Genomic DNA, 25,448 nt, shown 5'->3' on the forward strand with positions numbered 1-25,448 from the left:
ATAATAGTAGAAGTATAATGAAATGTATGAGGATTGGTGTTGAAAGTGAAAGGTATTTATAGGTATTTATAGAAAAAAAAATCTGAATTTTTTAGAATTCTTTAAAAAAAAATTTGATTTTTTTTCATAATTTTATTGCCCAAAAAATGCCAACCGTTGGATTGGAATCGGAGATGCTGATCGGAGCGCTGGGGGCGCAACATGTGGCATCTTCCCATTGGAACTGGCGTCGCGCTGACGTCAGCGCGCGCTGGTTCAAATTTTTTTTACCGTTGGCGCGTGCATTGAACACGCTCGCTGACATCAGCGTGACACAAGTGCTAACGTCACAGCCCGCGGGCTGAACTTGCCTTCGGGCTGGTCCGAATTGGTAGGTAGGACCCACTCCCCCCCCCCTGAGCTTGGGTTGACCGCTGGAACCAATTTTTTTTTTTCCCCTAGCCTTGGGCTCAGCTGCCCGTTGGAACTGCTCTTACAAGTGGCAGTTCCTATCATGGAAGTGGTGGAACACATTTTGATGTAGGCCTGGGCACAGATCGGTTCGGAACGGTAGAAAGCTCTTCCGTTAACCAAATCAAGGACTTCGATAGACCATTTTCTCTTCCGTTAACCAAATCAAGGACTTCGGTAGACCATTTTCTCATCCGTTAACGAAACCAAAGACTTCGGTAGACTTCGGATCAGTTAACTTAATATTCGATTCGGATTGGATGGTACACCGGTAGTACCGTAATAAAAACATACTAATAAAAATACAATTTATAATACTTTCACGTTACATAAGTTCTTGAACAAATACACCAAATTATCCTTGTAAAATATAAAAATCCAATAGTCTAATTCATCCAAGTATGAAATCAAATAACTTAGTCATATATCATTCAATATGTACTCAGGATGTACTAGGAGCCACTTGTGTTTGTTGTTTGAATCTTTGAGTGTTCTTTTTTATTGAATTCTCTTCATTTATGTAAATGATTTTGACATTTGTTCCACAATGTGTTCTTTAGTTTTTCATGCTGAATCCAACCATATAAAGAACATAAAATTTGGATCAACAGTTGGAAAGTTACAGGTAAAAAAGGGACAAAGGTCGAAACTGGAAAACATAGGAAGTTCATAAATTCATCTCTGACCAAAAAGTGCTATAGTACTCGGGTAAGTGATACAATGGTGATAAAGAAGTGATGCAGTGGTGATAAAGCAGTGATAAATGGTAATAAAACAGTGATATAATGGTGAAAAAGAAGTGATACAGTAGTGATAAACGAGTATACAAAATGCTGATTGTATTTACCTTTGGTTTCTTGTTTTGTATTTAAATAATAAAATAAGTATAAATATCGGATCGGTACGGGTTTCTGTCGGGTTAGGAATTTTGTTTTCGTTAACCAAACCAAACATTTCGGTACGGATTGGATCAGATCGGAATAATTAAAAGTAAAAAATTAATTATTTAACCAAACCAAACCAAACCGTCGGTATGGTACGGTCAATACGTGGATAATTCGGATGAGATGCCCACCCCTATTTTGATGTATATATTTTAGGACATTTCCTATTGAGATAGACGATAATATACTAAACTCACATCAGTAATGGATTCAGGATTCGAACCCCATGTGGTCATGGTGTAAATGTTCCAAAAAAAATTTAAGAGAGAGTTATTATTATTTTTTAATCTATTTTTTCTCTTCCAAATGTTATTTCTTTCTTGAACAAATATACTTGAATGATTTCAATCTGTCATTTTTTCGACTCATGTTTTTGAGTGATTTCAATTTGTAAAATTTCAAACCCATATCAATTAACCGAAAAACAATAATTGTGGTGCAATAATAGATGGTGGACAACAGTGGCAACACATCAGCTGCACTATAGCAAGTGGGTATTAGGGAGGTTGGGATTAGCGTTTGGAAAGAGAATAATAGAAATTAGGGGTTTTTGGGGGGTGATTATCGGAAGGGCTTTGAGGGGTGGGGGGAAAGGTGAAGGAAAACTTTCTTTTCTTTTTATTTATAAAATGACTTGGCTTAAAACGACGTCATTTTGCTCAGGGAGTTATAAAAAAAAAAAGAGCACAGTACGCTTCTTCTCCCTCAGGCGCATCTCCTTCATATTCCTTAATCAAAACATCGAGCAGTTAGAATGTAGTCCATAGGGTCGCATTGTCGGTTTAGGTAGACCTCCAAGTCTATTTCCATAGCTTCCATAAGGTCGTTTGACCTCAGTGAACTCAATGTGGCTTCGTCTTTAACTCACACACACTGCACGGATGCTAAAACTCGAACCCACGACCTTGCCCTGGGGGGAAGGAGAAGGAGGGAGCAATTGCTCCAAACCATTACACTAATGGGTCCTTTGAAAGGTCTTGAATGTTAAGTTATTGTAAAATATATATATATATATATATTATATGTTGCAATGGTTTCTCTATAAATAAGCATTTGTTGGTTAATAATGCTATATGTACTTTTTTAAGGCCGTATTTAGTTGAGTGGTTTATAATTCATGTGACGAGTTGACATGTGAGATATCTTTGCGCCGACTTTAGGGGAGGGTGATCACAAGTTGTGTATAGTAATTAGGAGATATGTGACCTAATTTCTATAGTTGACCCACTTGAGTGTCATTCAAAGATGTTTGGTTGTAGACTAGTGGGAAAGGGCATTGATTTACAGACCATTGGTCTCAAGTTTGAACCCCCATAACACCTTGGTAGTATGTGTGCGTGAGAAACCCTCTCCCACTTGTTTTTTTTTTTGTTGAGAAATTCTATGATTGCATTCATAATTTAGCCAAAAAAGTCACTAGCCACAAAGGGCCAATACAAACTAGCCACAAAAGGGCTATTACAATAACGGAGCGGTCTAATATCAAAATTAAGACAATCTGGTATGTCTCCACTAACGATCAGACATGATCGAAGAAACTCTGGCATAGGCATCCCAACTAAGATTGCAAACTTAAAATAATAAAAAAAAGATAAAGCTTGAAAAAACCAAGTCATAACAATACAAATAAAACTCTCACAAAGGAGAGATGAAAAACTCTCACAAAAGGAGAGGTGAAAACTACACAGAGAACCCAAAGAGTCTCTGCAACTCATTTTGAACATAAAGAAATTGCAAAAAAGATGGTGGTGGAGATCCGACGACGAAATGCAGGTGAAGATCCGATGCTGAGCCGCAGCCGCCTATAATGGTTGGATGAAAATCATAATAAAACTAAGATAAATAGGAAAAACCCTTTGTCTCTGAAAATGGGGGAAGACCCTTTAGACTATCACTTGTATTATAATTTGGGCTTCTTAGATCTAGATCTAAAACGGTTAGATGTTATATTGGGTTTAGTCTACGAGTTTTTAGTTTTAGATATAGGTCTTTTGACATTGATTGCTTTTTTGTTGTGTCGATTTTACCCTTTGAGGTAAATAAGGAGAACACGTTGAAAATCTAAATTTAATGCATGATTTCATTGTAATTGAATTTCAGAATTTAAATTTTGAATTCTTTCCTTAATAATAGTTACCTAATATATGAATAAAATATAATTTAATCAATGAAAAGTAAAGATCCACTTATTATACCAATCACAAGTACCCACATGAAATGATGTACTTGGCATAGAGGTAAATAGTGTTATTATTAGCAACGAAAAAAACTTAGTGATAAGTTGTGTTACCTATAAGTTAGGAACATAAATTAGAATACTACCTAGTTAGGAACATAAATTATATTACTACCTATAGTGAGATACAAAAATAGACAAATAAAACTGTATGTTACCTATAAAAAAGGATACATAAAATACTTTTACACTTTGTAGAAAATATTAAAAAACACATATATACTTATGCAATAGGCAATAGGACCCTACGCCATAGGATAATATATCCACAAGAGTATATAATGTACCTCTACTATAGGATGAACAAAAATAAAAATTGTTACCTAAACTCAAACTCAAAACACCTACATACACCAAGTCGAGGGCGTAGAAAAACATATATATGTTACTTTACCTACGCAATAAAGTAAGCTTAGGTTCCTACAAAATGCCATAAGCATAAATAAAAATATGATATACATATTCTGATGAACAAAATTAACCCGACAAAGACAATGTTCTGTTTAATTAGTATTAGTACAACATAATTTAACCCACATAATAGGTACAATATGGAATGCACCAATTCTCTACCTAGGTATGTAGAATAAGAAGAAGAAGAAGAAGAAGAATATGGATATATTAACATAACAAAAAATAGATAAAGAAAAGAAGAAGATAGAAGAATACATGGCGAACGAATAACAAGAAAGAAGAAGAAGAAAGAAAAACGTGGAGGTGGTTATAAGCTAAATTGAAGGAGAAGTTATATCTCCAAAATAATAAATTGTCCTAAAATTATGAGATTTATTAACTTATGTATATCCCTATTCGAAGGAGAATGACTATTTGTAACATGATTTTTGGGATATGTTCGCGATATTTTCCTTTTTTATTCAATGACAAAGGTCGTAAATGGCTAATTATTATTATCCAATTCAATGCATAATGGGCAACATTGGAATAAAAAATAATTTTAAGAAAATAAAAAGAAAAATATTACTTCAGAAAATATTTAAAAATGAATGTAATCCTATGTGGCACAAAAGCTAAATGACTTGTACTAAAGTCACAAAATCCAAGGATTAAACCCAACTTCTCAATGAAAATTTGAATCTATATCAACTTTTCTATAGATATATATATATATATATTAAAAAAAGATGTTTCGTTCCGGGCCAACAAACTCTTAGCCCAATGGAAAGAGGTCTTGACTTACATACCAGTTATCTCATGTTCAAATCTCTATGCCATTTTGGTAATGTATGCGTGTGAAGAACTCCCTCCATTTTGTACTTTAGAGTCTTATCACTTATATTGAAAACCAAAAAATAAACAAAAAATGTGATAAACAGTTGATAAGAAATTAAGATCAGAATCTATCTGAAGCACCAATTAACTAAAAAGTTTTCAATTAATTATTATTTATTTCCAATAAAAGTAAACGTTGGCATGTGCGAAGATGCTAGTTAGCAAAAAGGACAAGAAAAGATATGTCACAATTTGAATTAGAGAGGTTGTGTTGTTTTCCATTAGAAAAAGAGCATAACTTAGTTCCTTAAAATTAAGACGAAATTTTTTTTAAGAAATCAAATCAATAAATAGTTGTGTAATTAATTACTGGATTTAGGTTTTTTTTATTTTTAATCATTGGAAAGAGGGAGATACCAATTTGAAATTTGAGAAAAGGAAAGCACAACATGATCAATTTAAAGGTATCTAGAAAGGCCTCTATCACCTTTTGGAAAGAAAAAAAAAAAAGCAAAACAAAAAAGGCCTCTATCATCAAATGGTAGAAATCCAAATTGTCCTTTCGCCAATGGTTCTGGCTCAAACGTGGTCCTGCTGCTTTGTACACAACTTAATAAAGATCTCCTTGACATATTCTCAGAAGACAAAGCCACCGTGTGGTACCTTTCTTCCCCAACCTCAGTCAATATATATAAGTTTGATAAAATGTGATTGCTTGGTTCTTGTTTTTATTTTCCGATCAGTGATAGCTTGGTTCTCGTTGATATAAGCTTTAGAGTTAACTTTGATTTATATGCATTTTAGATCTGCAGTTTCGAAAAATTATTGTGATTTTCTTTAGCAAGTGTGGGGCAGTACTGCTGCATGTGCACTAAAACCAAAAAAGAAGGGTGTAGGTGTGTGCACGTTTACATGTAGGTCCAATTTGAACTGCCATTTTTCTTTTGGGATGCAAATTAAATTGAATGGTTTTTTCGACAAAACAAGGAGATATGTATGTAGAATGGTACATTTATAAACGAGTCAACACACTCACAACAAGATTTATATATGTCACGATAATGAGACTAATCAAAAATATAAATCGTCTTTGCATTTATGTAAATTGAATATGAGATCTCTTCTATTGAACTGCTACCTTTAATAAGCTGATGATCACATAAGTTACTATTTTCTCTCACTAAGTTTCTTATGAATCAATCTAAGATGACTCATTGTGCATACCACAGATAGAATATGTTTCAATCACTGACAATACTATCACCCCAAAACCTACGTAATCACTGACAATTACTGTTGATTACTGATGATTAGAGTATTTAACAAAAGTGGAGCCATCATTTAGGTCAAAAGAACATATATATATATACCAGATTGTGATGGATGGAGGCCTCAAGATTGTGAAGTAATATTAGTCTATGGTCATATATTCAGAAATCAAGTACGTCTGGTTAATTTGTGCATGAAGCCTTCAAAAAAAGGTCCCAGCAGTTTCAGTGAAATATAAAAGCCATGGTTGGTGCATGTGCTCTTAAACTATTGATTCCAGAAAGAGCTTAAAAACTTAGGGTGATGTCAAAACTCCTGCAGGACCATGTCGTACTTACATTGTGTTGTCTTTGCCTTGATGCTAGAAATAGTGATAACTATTGGCTAACTAACAAATGAAATATATATATATATATATATATATATGTATATATACTATTTCGAGACTTCATCAGCTTAGGCTGACTTCCATCCATAAAACCTAGGCCAGCCCATAAACAAAGGGAAAGATCATTCATAAGATATGTTCCGGTGAAAAGATTTCAATAAATGTTATGTTTTTAGACTGTGAGTTAGAATTCTGCACACTTCGACTTACTCGATAATTTCCATCTATATTCATACATGTCTGACTGTATGACGAGAGAAAATAATGACTCCAGATTCAGATGTCTCAAGCTGGGGTTAGATAATTATTATTTCTTCCTGACCCAGCCAATCATACTTTGTACGGTCATCGAGAGTGGGCTTCATGTTACGGCAGGAAGTTGTCCGATATTTTCAACCCTTGACATTATGCTCTATAATCAGCGGGGGACCAACTAAACTCCATGATTGGTGAGCACAGTTAAAAACTCTATGATTACTTGCAAGGGAAACCAAGAAGTTTTTGGGTGACTCCACCCACTGGCGGATTCAGGAAATTTTATTTCAGGATCAACCTCTAAAGGTTTAAAAAAAATTATACAAAATATATCCATAAAAATAAAATGATAATATTATAATTCATAATTAATAGAAAAAAAAAACACATTACAATTGTCCACGATGAGTTTTCATATTCTAGAAACGTAGCATCAAGTAAGCTATTACTCAGCTATTGATCTCCCATTCTGTTGCGAAGTGGACCTTTCACAATTTTCATAGCAGAAAATGCTCTCTTCACGGAAGCAGTTGCAACTGGTAAAGTTAAGGCTAATGTGAGAAGCAAATAAACATAATTATATGTTTTATGCAACCATTTCTCCACCATTTTTCTTGCAAGGCTACCAATTCCTTTCAATTGAGAAAAATGGGTCATCGTACACATATGATTAATATAAATCTCAAAGCTGATCTTCAAGTGCCACGAGATCTTGGGGATTAAAATCTTAAGGATAAAATTCAACAAAACGAAGTAGCTTTTGTTTGTCAAAAACTATGAATGAATCATCCAGACTCAAACAAGTCAAACAAAGAAGTAACTCAGTATTTACCTCACTGAAGCGATGATTTAATTCCACAAGTTCTCACTCAATGATTTGAATAAAGATGTCCACACAATAATGATGGAGGTGTGTTATTCTAGGAACTCTTCGATGTGATCTCTATTGAGCTACATATGTATCATTCATGTTTGGAACCAAGATATCATGTTTGACACAAAAGAAAGATACTTAATCAAACAAAGCTTCAAATGCATTCTCTTTCATATGTCGTAGTTAGTCCTTGCAAACTTTGACTAAAGTTATTGCATTTCCAATGTCTTGGTGTTTTCCTTAAAATACTTGTAACAAGTCATTTATAATGATGGAGTCTCCACCATATACTTTAACAAGTTGGGTTCACATATATCTACTTGAAACAATTAATTAAGAAAAAAGAATTATTATTTTTTGTCATTTTCTCAGATTCGTGGTAGCAGATGGCTCAAAGTGGTGACTCTTGCTGGTAAGAATTATTGATCATCCATATACGTGTAAGAGATGTGTATCTCATCCCCAAAAGGGAGAAGAAAGCCCAAACCAAAAATAGACAGGAGTTAGAAGCCCCGGGATTCTGGAGACATTCGATCGATCGCCCTCAATTGACCTAGCTAACTTCTGAACTTTTTTCCCAACGTACATTCATGTCATCACCTTATCATATTAAATTCCACGATATGAATATAATTTTAATTTAATAATGTAATATGCATATCAAATGCCGTGTAGAATAAAAAATGAAAGAAAGCGAAGCTTTGTAGTATTTTTATTAAAGTTTATACAAAGATCAATATAGAAGACAACCCAGCTTATTATGTAACGTGTATTCGGTGGTCTTGTTAGTCTTAGTTCGCAGAACAAAACGTGAACCATTTTTCTTATAAACTTAGAACCTCCTTTAATTTCATCAAAATCTATGGCGGCTAAGCGATCATATTCTTATTAACATGAGTATAATCACGAAGAAGAAAACAAATTGAATGCAACAAACTCAAAGTCTACCTTATAGTCAGAGATAAGGTGAAAATTAAAGTAGACCACATTGATGATGATAAGGTGGTAGTGGAAAGGTTTTGAGAGAAAAATATGTTGATTGATGAGTTTCGTCAAATTGTTTTGGGAGCTTTTATAATGAGGGGTGTTTTTGGTGAGGACTCGGATTCTCTGTTTTGATTTTCTCTGTTATGATCTGGTTTACTTTTGTTCTCCGTATGCCACCTCATTAAAATTTAATCTAAGGGATATAAATTGGACACATCGACTGTAAAATAAAATTTTAATTTGCTCCTAATTAAAAATGATTAAAAAAACCTTAACTTGACTAACACCTAAACGTAACGTCTCTGGAAGTTTTTTTTTTTCCTTCTTCCTCCTCTGCACGTCTGCATCACTCATCAATCTTTTCTTTCTCCAATCTTAGAACACAAAAACATTCTTACCAAGAAGAGTATGAACATAACAAGAATCCTATGACACATCGAATAAGAAACTAGCTCCAAAGGCATAGGAAATTAAATCATTAAATTTGCCCAAATAATAGAAAACCTGGAGTGAGAATGAAGATAAGTTAGAAAATATAGAAGTAAACTCTACGTTTTCAAAGAAAAAAACAGGGAATTTATGCCCACAATGATGAAGAGAGACAATTCCACTTTTTGTTTCCGAAGTTTTGTTATCGCATTTTGTTCCTCATTCAAATTCCACGTTTGGTTGTTGAGAAATTCCGAAAAAGAAACTAAAATTTGGATTTTGAATCTCATCTGGTTTGGGGGTTGTGATTTCTCAGGAACGAAATGGAGCATTGAGAGAAGTTAATTGCGTTGGGTACAGTCATCATATCCCACATCACCTGATTTGCTAAATTATTTAGCATTTGCCAGTTGTGTAATTTGGAATGAATTGATGCGAGTGATGCAAGTTAAAGTTAAAAAGGTATTAGTTTGCTTCTGTTGTTTCTAAGTTGCAAGACAGCCCAAGCTATTTTTTTTCCTTTCAATAATATGTATATGTGTTTAACTTCCACCGATTTCACTTTCTGTAGAAGAACAGAGATGAACGAAAAGATTTTGGGGGTGGGGGTAGACATGCAGAGGAGGAAGAAGGAAAAAAAAACTTCTAGAACGTTAAGTTTAGGTGTTAGTCAAGTTAGGGTTTTTTTATAATTATTTTTAATTAAGAGTAAATTGAGTTTTTATTTTACAGTTAGATGTGTCCAATTTATATCCCTTAGATTAAATTTTAATAAGGTGGCATACAGAGAACAAAAGTAAAGTAGATTATGACAGATAAAATCAGAGCAGAAGATTGGATCTTTTTGGTGAGGGGGTTGAAGAGCAGAAAAACTTATTTGCAAATAGCATTGTTTTGCTATCCCCAGCTAATAATTGTTTGATACGTTGAAAAGTTATTCCAATTGTCATTGCATTATTGGCCGGGAATAGCAAAAAGTGATATCTCAGTTGCATGAAAGTGTTTCTCTTCAATGAGGGTTTCAATTCAACCATTCAATCATTAAAACAGTTTCAATCCCATAGACATGGGTTTAGCGAAGTTCGTCAGAGTGGAGGTGCTCCCTACTAGATCTGTACCCAAGTTAAAATCCCTCTCCCTATAGTTTAGATTAGTTTACAGTAAAATATCGCTTGTAAAAAATAAAAAAAAAGTTATTTTAGGGATTAATAATTGTCTTCTTTTTCTGATAAATTATTTTTATACATGTGTCAAAATGTTATCTACATAAAAGAGATACATTATCCAAAAATAATAAGGTGAGATATAGTCGTGGATTAGAATGCATGATATATAGTATATATATATATATATATCTTCACCTTGAAATGTATATAATATGTGCGATGATAGGGTTGTAGATAAATATCTATATAAGTGTTCTAAATTGCGATGATAAAGTTTGGATCCATTAATATACATTCTTGTCTTGTAGGTAGCACAAAGTGACACGAAGAGGGGACATAAACTTGTGTATTATTATTGCTTTGTTTACTCTTAAATCGTCATTATGTTAGCTTTGAACTTCACTTTCGGTCACATGCGCCAATTTCAGGTCTTTTTGGTACAACTTTAATTCTCAGTATTAATCAACACCTAGATTCCTTTTAGGTGGAGAACACTCCATTATCTATAGCCCTCAAATTTGTAGTATAGTGTGCCATTTTGGCCTTTTCCAACACAAATACTACGCATATTTGTCAATTACGACCATACATTTTGGACATTATTCTAGCAACGAGTTCAAGGCATTTGGATTAGTTTTATAAAAATATTAAAATCAATCGTATACACACGTACATGTTGACTCTGACTGTCGATGTTTTATGTATCAAAATGATGTATTAATGTGACAGATTTCTCTACTTGATGGATTGAACATGATCTCACTGCCTCAAACGTTGTGTTTAATCTCCTTGGCCTTCCCTGCCCCATTTGAATCACAAGAAATTTTTGGTGCTCAGGAAATTTATCAAGCATGACATAACAGTACTTGCACTTGCATTTCATTTTTAGTATTTAAAAACATGAAATATTTAAGAAATAGAATAAAAAGGAAGTTTGAAACAGACAAGAATATTCGAAAAGATATTGCAATATATGCATAGGATATATTCGAACGAGCATGTCGGGACATTTGTCCATAGAAATTTATTATTGTTGAGAAATTGATTGACGGGTAGTGAAGTTTTGTCTTTTTTCCGTCTTATGTTCTCTTGCTGCGTGAGATTCTGAGAGAGAAAGAGAGAGAAGGGTCGACAAACTCAAAGATTGGTGCAAATGTAGAGTACCATTATAGAACTTTCCACTCTTTTCATAATTATGAACACCTTGAAACTGATGGATCCCCGGTGATATGGTTTTGGATATCCATCTAAAAATATTCCAAGATATTTGTAAAATAATGTGACACTAACAAGTTTTGAACTGTAAAATTAATCGATCGATTCTTTTTGTCCGTCTTGATTTAACCATTGTACAAGTTAATTTTGAAATTAATTGAGAATACATAATACGAGGCGAGGATTTATCCTCGACCTTAAAAAATGTTATACCAAGTGAGCATATTTTTCTCATCATTCGTTTGATTACTCTAACATGTCCTCACTATGGCAGCTTTGGACTTCATTTGGGTCACATGTGACCACTTCCAACTCTACGGCTTGTTTGTGCAATGTCCTCACTCAAATCAAGAAGTGATGAATATTTTCATCGTTTGTGCTAGGTGGGGACTCTCTCTTGTATTTTTTATCACCTAATCCCTTGGCCTTTTTTCAGCACATGTGCTTTGTCGATGTAAATAAAAAAAGGAAAATTTTCCCAACATGATATATTGATGTGATTCAACATGACATATTGAACTTGATCTGATCACCATCGCAATAGTTATCTATATCTTCCTGTTGAACGCATGCAATATGCTTTATACATTTACAAAAGGAATTTTTCATTCTCATTTCTTGAGAAATGACATAAGAAATGATTTCTCCTCAAATTCATTCAATGAATCAAACAGGGCTAAGACCACTTCAACTCATCTCTTAAATCGCTTTTGCCCTTTTGGTATTTTCCAACACAAAGTAACATAAGAGCAATGATTACGATTCTTAATTAAGGAAAATTCCTAACATGATGTGATTTGATGCGATAGAGTGGCGCAACATGAGAGATAGTGAACTTCCATCTTATCACTATCTCTATGATTTGTCTATTTTTCTATTCCCTTACACGGATTAACAAAGTACAAAACGACACAGTACTTTTCTATTTTTCTAGGCATGCAATACGACAAATATACCATATTTATATTCATAATTAAATAACTAAACGTGTTTCAACTCACATCTTTTGATTAAAATACAGATCAAAACATCTATAACTCCTACAATTTTAAATCACGCCACCAACCACCAATGTTATACTGAAGCAACTAATGAGTGTCTAAAGCCATCCCTTTCTTCCAATTTCAATATACGCTAATTAATTTCTAGCGTCCAAGCCATCCTTTTCTTGCAATATATTATATATTTGATTTTGGGGATATCCATATGGATGTTTGTGAAAATTTCATTCTAGGAGAATATTCGCGGATGAATATTTTCTTTCAAACGTTCTTTCCTTGTAACTTCTTTTTTTTCCATTTATAGAGGGAAGAGAGTTATTCCTTTCCTGATTAATGGAGTTGAGGGAAATTATGGAAGAAAATAAATAGTTAAGAAAATATATGAAATTTATTCCCTCAACTTAAATTGATAACCTATATTAAATATACTAGCCTCTTCGCACACGCTTCCGTGCCCGCGTAAAACTTAAAAAATAAAAAATAAAAAATATTTTAGAATTAGAAAAAATAATGGGTAGTTGTGTTCCATAAAAATAAGATTCATTATCTGATTTTTCTTTCAATTTTAATTTTTAAAAATAAGAAATGTGTAAATTTACCATATTATCTTTATTTAATTAATAATTTTAATTCTTAATATTTGAATTAACAAATGATATTTTTTAATATTTTAAATATTTCATCATTCTCTGTCTTTTACTTTATATATATATATATTATTAAATTAAAAAATGTAAATTTAAATAACTTCTCTATCAAATTTAAATAATACATTTTAGGATTTGTCTTGTAAAAAATTAAATATTTTAAATTTTAAATAATACATTTTAGGATTTGTGTGAAAAAATTTGTCTTCGTTTTCACACGACGCCCGACGTCGAATTTATTTGCTCTCACAAAAGAATCCAGACGTCGAATTTATTTGCTCTCACAAAAGAATCCACTGATATAGTAATTTGAATTAATTGCTCCCCCAACAACATCCTAAGCTAGTGATTTAAACTAAATACTTCCCGATAAAATCCCGAATTCTTACTCTCGACAAGGTCCTGAGTTTGAATCCCAGTATTCATATCTGATCCTAAACTAATGATTTGAACTAAATACTCCCCACTGATATAGTAATTTGAACTAATTGCTCCCCCAACAACATCCTAAGCTAGTGATTTAAACTAAATACTTCCCGATAAAGTCCCGAATTCTTACTCTCGACAAGGTCCTGAGTTTGAATATCAATATTCATATCTGATCCTAAACTAATGATTTGAACTAAATACTCCCCAACAAAATCCCGAGTTCTTGCTTCCGACAAGATCTTGAATTTGAGTTTTAACATCCGAATCTGTGTTGTATATATGAATTTAATTTAGTTTGAATTCTAACATCCGTATCCGTGTTGTGTATTTGTTGTGTGTTTGAATTTAATTTAGTATAATATCGCTCCTTTCAATAAAAAAAAGTCCTAACAAAAGTTAGGGTTGTCGGGTCAAGGTTAGCATATCATCATCGGATATTCCGATCGACCCATAGATACTTGGGTTAAGTTGGGCTTAAACTCACTTGTGGCCCAAATGAACTAAAGAACGCAAAATACTATTTCCTTTCACAACACACGAGTGATGAGTCAAGGGTCATGTAAGATGTTATACATCAGAAGGCAGAGCTTAAGTAGCTTAAAAACAAAAACAAAAACAAAAAATACCCAAAATACGACACAAAAAAACAAAAGCACGACACCACCATTACAAGGTCAGCTTCACACTACACATCGTGGACGCGATCACATTTTACCCGGGCTCTCCACCCTCACTTTTCCGTCGTCATCAATGTGCACCTCCACGCGCGCTTTTCCTCCATCCAAACGACCCACGTCGTTGAAATTTTGACCATGCATCTGGTCAGACGAATAGAGCTTACCCGCCACCTCACCTGGCCTGGTCTCCGCCACATCAACCTCCTCCCTCTCCACAACATCGGTTGGCTGAGTTAACTTGCTTTTAATGGCACCGGTCACTCCGCCAAATGAGCTCAATATATTTCCCTTGGCTGCCTTCCCTTTCTCAGCCTCAATGTCACGTGCCTCACGGGATCTACCACCAGCTTCGTCCTTGTACTCTTTCCCTTCCACCTTCAATTCCTCCATCTTTCTCCTTGCTTCCTCCTCAGTCTCGCTCAACTTCTCCTGCATATATTTAACAAAACTCGACCAATCAGACTTTGTTAATATGGAAATGAAAGAAAATATAACACATTTGTGCAACACATTTTTCAAATATATATGAATACGAGAATGAACGATTATTCTTTATTACCTTGGTTTTCTCTGCAGTCTCGTAAGTTTTCTCTTTTGTTTTCTCAGTAGTGTCGGCAGCCTTATCTTTTGTTTGCTCTGCAGTCTCCGCAGCCTTCTGCTTGGTCTCCTCTTTCTTACCAGACAAGTAGTCCATGGCTTTTCGAGCAGCGCCGGCAGCCGTGTCCTTCAGCTCGCCCAACTTACTCACAGTCGTGTCCTTCCCTTCTTTTGCTTTCTCATCTGTGTAGTCCTTGGTCTCATTGGCCTTCTCGGCTGTTGTGTCTTTGGCCTCCTTGGCCTTCTCCGCAGCATAATTTGTATACTCGCTTGCTTTCCCAACAGTCGTGTCTTTAGCATCCTTTGCTTTCTGCATTGTTGCGTCTTTTGCCTCCTTTGCTTTCTCAGTGGCATAGTTTGTATACTCACCAGCTTTCCCCATTGCCGAGTCTTCCGTCTCCTTCGCCTTCTCGGCGGCCTCCTTAGCCTTTTCAGCAGCATAATCCTTGGTCTCTTTTGTCTTGTCAGCAGCATAACCTGTATAATCGCTTGTTTTCCCCATTGTCGTGTCCTTTGCCTCCTTGGCCTCTTGAGCTGCTGCGTCCTTAGTCTCCTTGGCCTTCTGTGCTGCATAACCAGTATACTCACTTGTTTTCCCCATTGTTGTGTCCTTTGCGTCCTTGGCTTTTTGAGCTGCCGTGTCCTTTGCGTCCTTGGCTTTTTGAGCTGCCGTGTCCTTTGACTGTTTCGCCTTCTCAGCCGCGGTACCCGTGTACTCATTTATCTTCTCCCCCGCGGCGCCCGTGGTCTCTTTGGCCTTCTCTTCAACATGACTTTCATCGTGGCTTTTCCCCACCACAGCATCCTTCGCTTGCTCTAGCTTCCCGGTCACCGTCTTCAGCACCGACCCGATCACCCCAGGCTTCTCTTCATGCACTTGCTCTGCTGGCCTCCCCAGCTCATCGTTAGGCGTATAAGTAGTCTCAATCTTTGTTTTTTCTTCATAGACTTGGCCTTTGTTCACGTCTCTCAACTCATCCGCTGCGAGCCTTGCTGCGGCCTCGGCTCTCTTCTCCTTGGCTTGCCTCGACGCCATTGAAACACTCCAAATTGCACTCAAAAATTTCACACAGAACTTTATCACTGTATGTTTGCTTTCGAGTCTTCGATTTTATTTTATTTTTTCCTTTTGGTACATGAGAAGGTGAGAGGTGGCCTAGTAGTATATATAATTGGTGGAGTTTTGAGAAGGTGACACGTGGAGCCCGAGCGCGGTGTAAATTGCTACGTGGTATTGTGGGACGAGACTTCAACACGTCGACTTGCATGCAAAGGGATGAATGGCAGTGTGGGACCTGAGAACTTTCGGGGCTCATGTCGGTGGGTTTAGGAAGGGCTAGGTCCTTGGTCTTTTCTCTTTTGATATGGTTGCGTTCCACGGGTTCTGCCAGGTGGCGAATTGGGCTTGCTTTGGGTTCTTTGATCGATTTCCTCGGGTGGATAAGTTGTTTTTAGCACATTTTGTATTGAGTTGTTCTTTGCTCGGGTGGATAAGTTTTGGCTAAGAAGAATGTAGAGTTCTAATTGAACTTCCATTTGGTCTATAAATCAGGACAAATTAATACGGCGTCGGTCGGCTTGGAATGTAGATAAAACCCAGTCTAATTAGATTGCCCAATAAAGCCCAATCCAACAAGCTCTATTAATTCTACGTTTTTTATTCTTTCTTTTTTGATCAATTGCTCTATTAGTTCAACTTAATCACCTATTATTTGTCTACTTTTAATAAATTTATACCCAACCCGGATATGTGACTCTAGTGCATCATGCATGATGAATTCCTTTTAACATGCAATTGTGACGCTATAAAATGTCATATAGAAACTGTTTATGCAAAATGTTTGTTTATCCATGTTATAAAATTGTCTACAAGTTTCAAAATGAAAATGGGTGCACATGTCTATATTTATATATTGAGATACTGGAGAAAATTAAAATATGGAAGTAATAATGAAGAAGTGTATACGTTTGTAGTTTTTGAGTACGATTGTCGTATAAATAAAGATATATCCAAAATAGAGCCAAAGAAGGCAGAGATGGAAGTAAATAATAGAGATTAGATAACATATTATTAGGAGGCAGAGATGGAAGTAAATAATGGAGATTAGATAACATATTAGTTTCTTATTAATCCAATTATATGAAAGCAATACAATCATTGTGACTGTCATCTTTTAGAATTGAATTAGTTAGAATTATGTTTGAATTGAATTAGTTAGAATTATGTTGGGTCCTAAATCAAAGTTGAGATTTATACTTGGTGCATGTAATTCTAGAGATAGCACATCTCCTAATAAAATCACTCCAGCACATTGTGTCAAAGTCTCATTATTAATGGAAGTCCAAGAAAGTAACACCACAAATTCACGGAAGCCAACAGCTATTTCTTCTTTTTCTTATGAAAAATGGGTTGTCCAAAAAGAATTGGTAATGGTACTTTTATAGGGACTTTATAAAATCAAAACACACACAGAAAAGGAAAACCTACCGAATGTAATTTATTTCTCACTTGTTACAAATTGAAAATCCCAGAACAAGAAAAGAATTTCATCCCTTATAGACAGGCATACATCACAAACCTCAACCAATTACTTAAAAGGTCTTATTGATCATCATGCACTCTGACATTCAATCTTCTGAGCCATATAGAATGGAGGATCATATGGAACACATCAAATCGCTTGGGAGGAGAATTGACCTCGAAATGCCTCCTTACTTGTACCACTCTCCTCTGCATTCTTATGTACTGCTTTGTAGAAATGCTCATTAGTATGTTCTTCAAATTGGGAATTTCACTCACTTTAACCTCCACAGAGAAAGACTTCCAGTTCAAAACATCACTGAATGGTGGCACATAATGGTCTGAAATCAGCACAGGAACACACCCAGTGTAAATTGCCTCCACTACCCTTGGGCTTGCAACTTCATATCCACTTGGGCAGAGGCAGAACTTGCTATGTCTCATCATGTCATAGTAAGAAATACCCTTTGGAAGGTACTGATGCACCCGTAAATCCTCGTCCTTGTTCTCCCAATGCTCTAGCAGCACCGGCCTAATAGGGCCGTGAACCCCTCCGGCAAAGAAAGCTAGGATTGAGCGTAGCCTTGGAGAAGGCCCGCCAAGAAACCCATGTGTGTCACCAGTTTGAAGATTGATTTCTGGAAAGGATACATCCTTAGAGGGGTTGAACCCTTCTGAGGTATTTGCATTGCATAAAACACGAATGGAGTTTTTTCGAAGATGAGGATCTGAGTTTGAAGTTTCTGGCCCCTAAAACATAATCCAAGTAATTTAAATCAGAATGTTATATTGGTTTAGCTAGTATTTGTGCTACATTACAATTTGACGGTAATTAATATTAGGTAGTAAGAGTAACATACCCAATCATGGCAAGCAAGCATAAAGTGATCAGCTCCAAGGCTTCGGTTCCAATAGGGATATTTTCCAGAGACAATATTGACATAGTCTCTTACTGTTTGTCTAATGGGACCAAAATCATGTGAGTCACGCACATACACAAAGCGGACCAACATTGTCACGCTGAAAGGAAGAAAATAAACATGTGCTTTCTCAGGGTCGCGGGTCCGAAATTGCTTATTCACCTCAATTTCATGGATAAAATTCCCCTCCATTGAATATATGCTCTTGCAAGGGCCGTTATGAAACAAGGGGGGTTCCCCTTCTCCATAAACAAAAACCTTGAACCGTTTCTCCATCTCCAAGTAGCTCCTGTAATTTCAAAGGGGCACTATCAATGAGATAACATGTTCGAAATAAGAGCAATTAGCCATCCCTTGGTATACAATTTGTGTCACATCTTTAAAGTTGCAAAATACATGTTTGTAACAATGAAAGATTGAAACACCCAATTGGCCTTCTCAATAGTAACCCACAAAATTATTTGATAATTAAGACTCAAATACGGAGTAGGTACCTTTGAAAGGCATTGGCATTCCAATACATGGGACCATTTGGAATGTAGTCCACATCTTGTGTTTGATTTCCAAATTTAGCTTCTCTTATGGCAGCTCGAGCTCTTCTAAGGCGGGCCTCCAGCCACCCTAAATTAGTATTTTTTCGTTGTCCTTCAGCCTTCATTATAGAAACATGCGTCTCATTCGCGTAGTCGTCTTGCCTTGTACCATTCTGTTGAACTGATTAATTGTTAGATTTACCATCTCTTAATCAATTATTTAATATCTAATCTGCTCTCATATAAAAAATCTATACAAGAATCAAATTATTGCTCAGACAAAGAGCAACCGCTGGAAGACAAAAGAATGTGACCCCATTAATAAGTTTGGAACATTTACGTGGGGCAGTACTTAATTAGTAGAAACTAAACACGTAATGAGTAGATATACAAAAGCACAAAGAGTGTCGTAAAGGGTCTAAGCAATTAAATTCATTTATTATTTCTCAATTAAATCATTCACCAAAACGAGAGGTAATAGGGAAAGGGACATTGAACTGTGACAGCAAGCAACTTCTACGGAAACCTAAAACATGTCAAAATGCATCAACATATATATATATATATGTATGTATTTCCTCGATCCTAATAAAAAGTTTAAGAAAAATTAATTTAATTATGCAGTCAATTTGGAAATGCATATTTTTTCTTTCTTCCTGCAAAAGATTTTTTCCTTAGACTTGTAGGTCAAAGAGCAGCCAGCCAAAAATTACAGAAAATTCTAAAAGTATGGGCCAAGCCGAATTCTTTGTTTTGATTTAATGTATTTTTCTTACCCCATAAAGAAAAATAAATTAATTCTTGAATTATTTTCAATGAAAAAAGCAAAAGCATCAACAAGAATATGGCAAGAACAAGCAAGCAATCAACTCAAAAATGAAGCCCATAGAAAATAGGAAAAGAAATTGTAAATGCATGTGTAGAAAGTGGAGCTCTCTTACGGGTTGTGCAAGTGTTGGTGGAACAGCTGCTTCAATGGAGAGTGGAGGAGAAGAAGATCGATTTTCAAGAGAGTCATCCGAGTGAGCTTCTTCTATGCTGTGCATATCCACCACAACAACCGACGATCTCAACCCCAAAACGTCATCGTTTAGGGGAGGAAACTCTGAAGAAGAATTTGAAGCACCGGTCAAGTTCAGAGAGGGGCTGGTGCTCTGTGAGCTCCATAGCCAAGGGTAAGAATTAGATATGAAAACCCAGTTGGAGGTTTTTGGACCCAACAAAGAAACCAACCCAAAAACCACAACCAATGGAACTACAAACAAGAAGATGGCCATTGATGAAGCTGAAGAAGAACATGCATATTGATTGCCCCATCTTTTGCTGCTATTGGCCATCAAGTTTTGAGGTAGCTAGCTAAAGGAGAGATTCTTAAACTAGTTTAGGAATAGCTTCTGATTCAGAAGCTGCCTTGTTTGTTTGCTGAGAAAGTGGGAGAGTTTTGGGGTTTTTATTTTCTGGTAGGGAGAAGACAACATTTGGTAATAAATGGTTGCGTCTTCACGCCAAGCGTCCTCTTATGCTGCCCTCTATTTCCGAGTTCCTCATGCAACTTTTGTGTTTCCCATTTTGACCTTTTCGAATTTTTCCATCTAATTTTCTACTACCTCCCACCGATAAGTTTTATTTAATTCCCACCTTTCTCATCTCGCCATTACACTCGCCGTTTGCTGCACCCACGCACGAGGGCACATGATGTAAGACTCCCAAGGTGAGTATTTATGAAGCAAGTAATAATAATAATAATAATAATAATAATAATAATAATAATAATAATAATAATAATAATAATAATGTTGATGAAGTGAACCCGTGTAATTATCCAGCTCAAGAATAAATATAATGACGAAGAGCTTAAAAAGGAAGAATATCTACTATTAATGAACAAAAGAAATATCTCCAACTGAGGAACATCCACAGTATGAGGGAAACTTTGTTAATTATACAAGCATCAACGTAACTTATAGCCCTAATGCCCTCACTAATAACACCATAGAGTGACGATTAAAATTGACATATCATAATACTTAATTTCAAATGTTATTTTACGAAATGTCAAATTGCCACCATAACAAAATAATTCATTTTAGTAATTAGTAAATGCACACATTATACCCACACACAACACAACACACTTTTTATTTTAAATACAGCAAATTTCAGATAATTTTCGATTGTACAAAAGAATAAACGTATTTATGTTTTCTTGGACTGTGGCAAGTACACTCTTATCTTATGCTGCTTCTTTCTTTTATTAATTTCCTCTTTTTAAATAGGAATATTTGATGCTTCTCATTCTCAAGCAAACTAAAATAAAAAGAAAAAGCCAACAATAAGGGACTCAAGTTAAAATTTGCCCTTTAATCTTACTGCATCTAATTCGTCGTGTAGCAAATCGTAGCATCTAATTCTCAAAAGGCCAAAGCCTAACCGCACGAAAATCACGTAAGAAAATTTGTACATCAGTGAAGAAGAAGAAGAAGATGACACATTTGTTTGGTCTTATGTATTGTTGTTAATTATTATTTTGTTATTAAGGTGGCCAAAGCTGCCCGCATTTGCTGTTGTTTAGTTGTTGCTTGTTATGGATAATGAGCAGAAGCTCAAGGCCATGGCAGAGAGAGAGAGAGAGAGAGAGAGAGAGAGAGAGAGCAACTCCAAAGGGAAGGGCAATAAGGTCTTTTCGATGTTGTTTAGCTGTTGCTGTTGGGCCTCGTGAGTCGACACCTCTCATTTACTTCTGCAACGGGCGACGTCAGAAGTCTAGGCTTTTATTTCCCTTTTCTTCCCCTTCTAATCTCTCTCTTTGTTTCTTTTCTTTTCTTTTCTTTTCTTTTTGTTGTTTGTCACTTGCTTAATGTATGGGTTTCCCTCCCGTTTTATTCTAATATTTTCGGGGCTGCGTGTACCCGTGTGGTTTCTGTTAAAAAAAGAAAAAAAAACTGCATGCAACTTGAAAGTAGGAAACTGAGCTAAACTTTCAAAGGGGCAGAGGTTAATTTTGAAAGGAAGTAATGAAATTGGATTGGTTAACTTTTGGTTAAGTCTTCCAAGGCTGCTTATAATAAAGAAGAATTGCTACTATGAAAAGTATCAACGTGGTTAGCAATAGACGTGAGGGAACAACTCACCTATAAACTATACATACATGTATATAATTCATTAATATATATGGTATAGGGTTTATTAATTTCACATTTCTTAATTTTTTTAATAAATAATATGGTCGCACGGATATACATTTTAAGTGTATATATATATATAGTTAGTCTTCTTCTATTGAGGGATCCTTCAAATAATTTTATTTGAGGGACACCATTTAGGGTCTCCTACAAATACTTTTTCAACGATCCAAACTATCTATTTTTAAGTCTACATTCATAGACCATCCTTGGAAAAAAATAGACAAATCGGAAACCGTCTTAATATCCAATTGTGTCCTACCAAATAATGAACACGATGCTTAAAAAAGTACTATAATTTCAATAATTCAATTGAGTGATCAAATGATATCGGATTCAAGTGATTTTTTGTAGAGATGATCTTTGAATGAGTATCTACAAAGTAGATGGTTTGGATTAGTAAAATACAACACGGAGTGAGTCCTAAAATGGTGTCCCTCAAATAAGTATATTTAAGGAATCCCTCAATAGAAGCTCCCTATATATATATAAAGAATCCCAGTAGAACCGTGCAACTGTATTATTTAAATAAATAAATAAGGACCGCCTAATAGCGCATAGGGTATAGGGTTTAGAGTTTAGGCGGGTCCTTTTTTATTTAGATTTTTTTTAAAGAGTAGAGCTGCAAAAAAAATAATAAATAAATAAATTATGCAGTAAGAACTAAGAGCATGAAAAGCACCATTGCTCAACCTGATCTGCCCTTATCAGTTAACACTGGATGTGGGAGTTTTAGGACTCATACACAGGGTATCTTTACTCAAAATTGATATGATTTTGAAAAATCATTAGACTGATAAATCTTAACTTTGCTCCTAAGTAGTGGCGGAGGCACTTAGGGACTAGTGCAGTCACTAACCCCCACTGAACTTTTATTAAAAAAAAAATAGTACTAGTATTAGGAGTCTAGCTACATATTTAAAAGCCATATAGATATGGGCCCAAGAAGATTTCAGCCAAAGAAGTTAAGTCATAATGGCGTGGTCCAGTAGATTTTAACGTGGGCCAGCTAAATATCCTAAAATTATACACTACCCATTTCTAAAAGGATTAGAATTATTATTATTATTATTATATATTGCCTTCTAGTATAAATCAATAAACCTAAGCCTTTTTATCTTTTCTTGGGTCAGAAACACGACCAGACCAACCAATCTTTACTTGATCAAGTTTCTTTCTTTTGTGGCAAGTATCATATTGAAATTACTAAAATGATTGATATTTTTTCCAGTGGAGGGAGACCAAAATGTAAAGCTCAGCCCATCACAAACTTACATCATTATTGTGTTGATTTATTCATTGATGTCATTGATATTCAGCTCTGAGAGTTAAATGATCGGTTCAATGAGAAGAATACTGAATTACTTCTTTGTATGGCATGCTTGAGTCCAAGTAATTCATTCTCTGCTTTTGATAAAGCAAAGTTGATGCCATTTGCCCAATTTTATCCAAGTGATTTTTCTGAGCATGACCCCAAATTACTCGAAGAACAACTTGAGAATTACATTTGGGACATGAGCTCTAACAATGAATTTACAAAATTGAAAGGGATAACTGATATTGCGCAAAAGATGGTTGAGACAAAAAAAAGATCAGATATACCCTTTAGTGTACTTGCTTCTGACACTAGCACTAATCCTACATGTTGCGACCACAAGTGTAGAGCGAGTATTTTCTGCTATGAATATTGTGAAGAATCGATTACGCAATCGAATGGGGGATTTGTGGATGAATGATTGTTTGGTTGCATATATTGAGAAAGACATTTTTAATAGTATAGATGACGAGGTTGTTATGCAACGATTTCAAAATATGAAAACTCATTGAGGACAATTATGACTGTAATGAATAGACAATATAGAAAATATGATTTTTGATATTTTGATGTCTTGTGAGTTCAAAGTTTTTATTATTTATATTTTGTGAGAGGCCCCCAGACACATAAAATCTTGGCTTCGCCATTGCCCCTAAGTACCCTTATGCTCAGGAAAGACAGTTAACATAGAGAGGTTACGCTGGAAGCAAAACATAAGCTTTCTAGTTTAAGAGTTTGCAAATACGGGTGCCCTAGCAATTTTGAAATTTTGTGGCCTACTTCCATTAGTTTATACTTTATAGTTATTAATTTACTAGTTTCAACATATCCAAAGTAGATATTCAAAAGAAATATTTCATAGGAAATCAATATGAGAGTTTAATTTTCCTTCTCCTTTTTCTTTCCATGGGAATGTTTGCCTTTGATTTACCTCGTTCTCTCGAGTGCTACTAAATTATGTTAATGCACACATTATTTGTGGTACATAATTGCATGCTAAGTTAGAGTGGTCTTGGTAATTGCTTTACTTTTCAAACAACAGTTTACATGAACAATACTACCACCTCTCTTACTACCATACCCATAAAGTTTTGTTTGAAAATTTTCTTTTGGCTGGCAAAGAGATTGCGAAATCACCATCTTGCATTTATCTTACAACAAGTAAGAAATAGTCTTAGCCGCTCAAATTCTTTCGTAGTCAGTTAAATACTGAACGTGGAAAATACAAATAAAATACATATTCGGAAATTTTTTGGCAAGTTACAATTGAAAAGTTCGGTAACTATATAATATTTTAATTCAATAATATGTGAAAATTATGTGTATAATACGTGAATGTTTTGTGTATTATTGAAAATTTTATAACAAAATATGTGTATTAAACATGAAAAATATGTACATACGTATATTGTATGTTTACTTTTTGAAAAACGTGTATTTTACCGAGTATTAAACACTAAAATGCTAAATTCTTTATACAAGTAATAACTTTGAAAAAGTACAAAATTAAAATGGTACAATAGAGACTCGGGTAATGGTCTAATAGTAATAGATAATGCTCTAAACTACTCTTATCATAAAGGAGAATTAGGAAAAAAAATTATTAAAAAAAAGGATGCCAGTACATATTTAAAGAGTATAGCCGCGCAACTATACTATTATTTAAAAAAATATTTGAACTCTATAAATAGAACATTTCATAAGTATAGCCGAACGGCTATATAAATAGAATTTTTTAAACGTATAGCCGCGCGGCTATCCTTTATAAACATAATTTTTTTGCGTACAGCCGGGCGGCTGTACTGCATAAATAGCATATTTCACAGGTATAGCCGCGCGTCTTTACTCTAAAATAGAAGTTTTTAAATGTATAGCCGGGTGGCTATACTATATAAATAGCATATTTCGTAAGTATAGCCGCACGGCTGTACTTACGAGATTGCTTGTTTTGACTTTTGCTCTTCTTCCAATCTTTTGCTTGTCCTCCAAAGCCATGGAGGTTTCGTACGATGGAAGAGAGAAGAATAATACCATCTGATTCAATCCATTATCCACGAAGTACATTTGATGCATGTGTTCATTTCTTTTCTTTTTTAAACAAAAAAAATAAAAATAAATCTGAATGAGTTTTATCTTAATAAGTATTTATTTATTTATTTTTGCATGTAGATGTGACCGGATTT

General features: G+C 34.9%; 2 protein-coding genes across 2 annotated transcripts; both read right to left on the minus strand.

Annotated features, from left to right (window-relative positions):
- On the minus strand, positions 14,019-16,250 carry LOC18769124 (late embryogenesis abundant protein ECP63). The gene is made up of 2 exons (XM_007201908.2): positions 14,757-16,250; positions 14,019-14,626 (listed from the first exon to the last, which is right to left on the minus strand). The coding sequence occupies exons 1-2, from the start codon at positions 15,828-15,830 to the stop codon at positions 14,225-14,227; spliced, it is 1,476 nt and encodes a 491-aa protein (XP_007201970.1). The 5' UTR covers positions 15,831-16,250; the 3' UTR covers positions 14,019-14,224.
- On the minus strand, positions 17,205-20,256 carry LOC18769058 (probable glycosyltransferase At5g03795). Its single transcript, XM_007202050.2, has 4 exons — positions 19,710-20,256; positions 18,730-18,941; positions 18,176-18,524; positions 17,205-18,065 (listed from the first exon to the last, which is right to left on the minus strand). The coding sequence occupies exons 1-4, from the start codon at positions 20,103-20,105 to the stop codon at positions 17,397-17,399; spliced, it is 1,626 nt and encodes a 541-aa protein (XP_007202112.2). The 5' UTR covers positions 20,106-20,256; the 3' UTR covers positions 17,205-17,396.

Source organism: Prunus persica, chromosome G7 (assembly GCF_000346465.2).
Source record: "Prunus persica cultivar Lovell chromosome G7, Prunus_persica_NCBIv2, whole genome shotgun sequence".
Lineage (NCBI taxonomy): Eukaryota > Viridiplantae > Streptophyta > Magnoliopsida > Rosales > Rosaceae > Prunus > Prunus persica.

Bases quoted from the DNA above. Each gene is read 5' to 3' on its own strand.
- LOC18769124 (XM_007201908.2), bottom strand. From the start codon at position 15,830: ATGGCGTCGAGGCAAGCCAAGGAGAAGAGAGCCGAGGCCGCAGCAAGG. The intron at 14,627-14,756 runs GTAATAAAGAAT...AAATATATGCAG, and splicing joins AGACTGCAGAGAAAACCAAG to GAGAAGTTGAGCGAGACTGA.
- LOC18769058 (XM_007202050.2), bottom strand. From the start codon at position 20,105: ATGGCCAATAGCAGCAAAAGATGGGGCAATCAATATGCATGTTCTTCT. The intron at 18,525-18,729 runs GTACCTACTCCG...TTGAAATTACAG, and splicing joins AATGCCAATGCCTTTCAAAG to GAGCTACTTGGAGATGGAGA. The intron at 18,066-18,175 runs GTATGTTACTCT...ATTATGTTTTAG, and splicing joins TGCTTGCTTGCCATGATTGG to GGGCCAGAAACTTCAAACTC.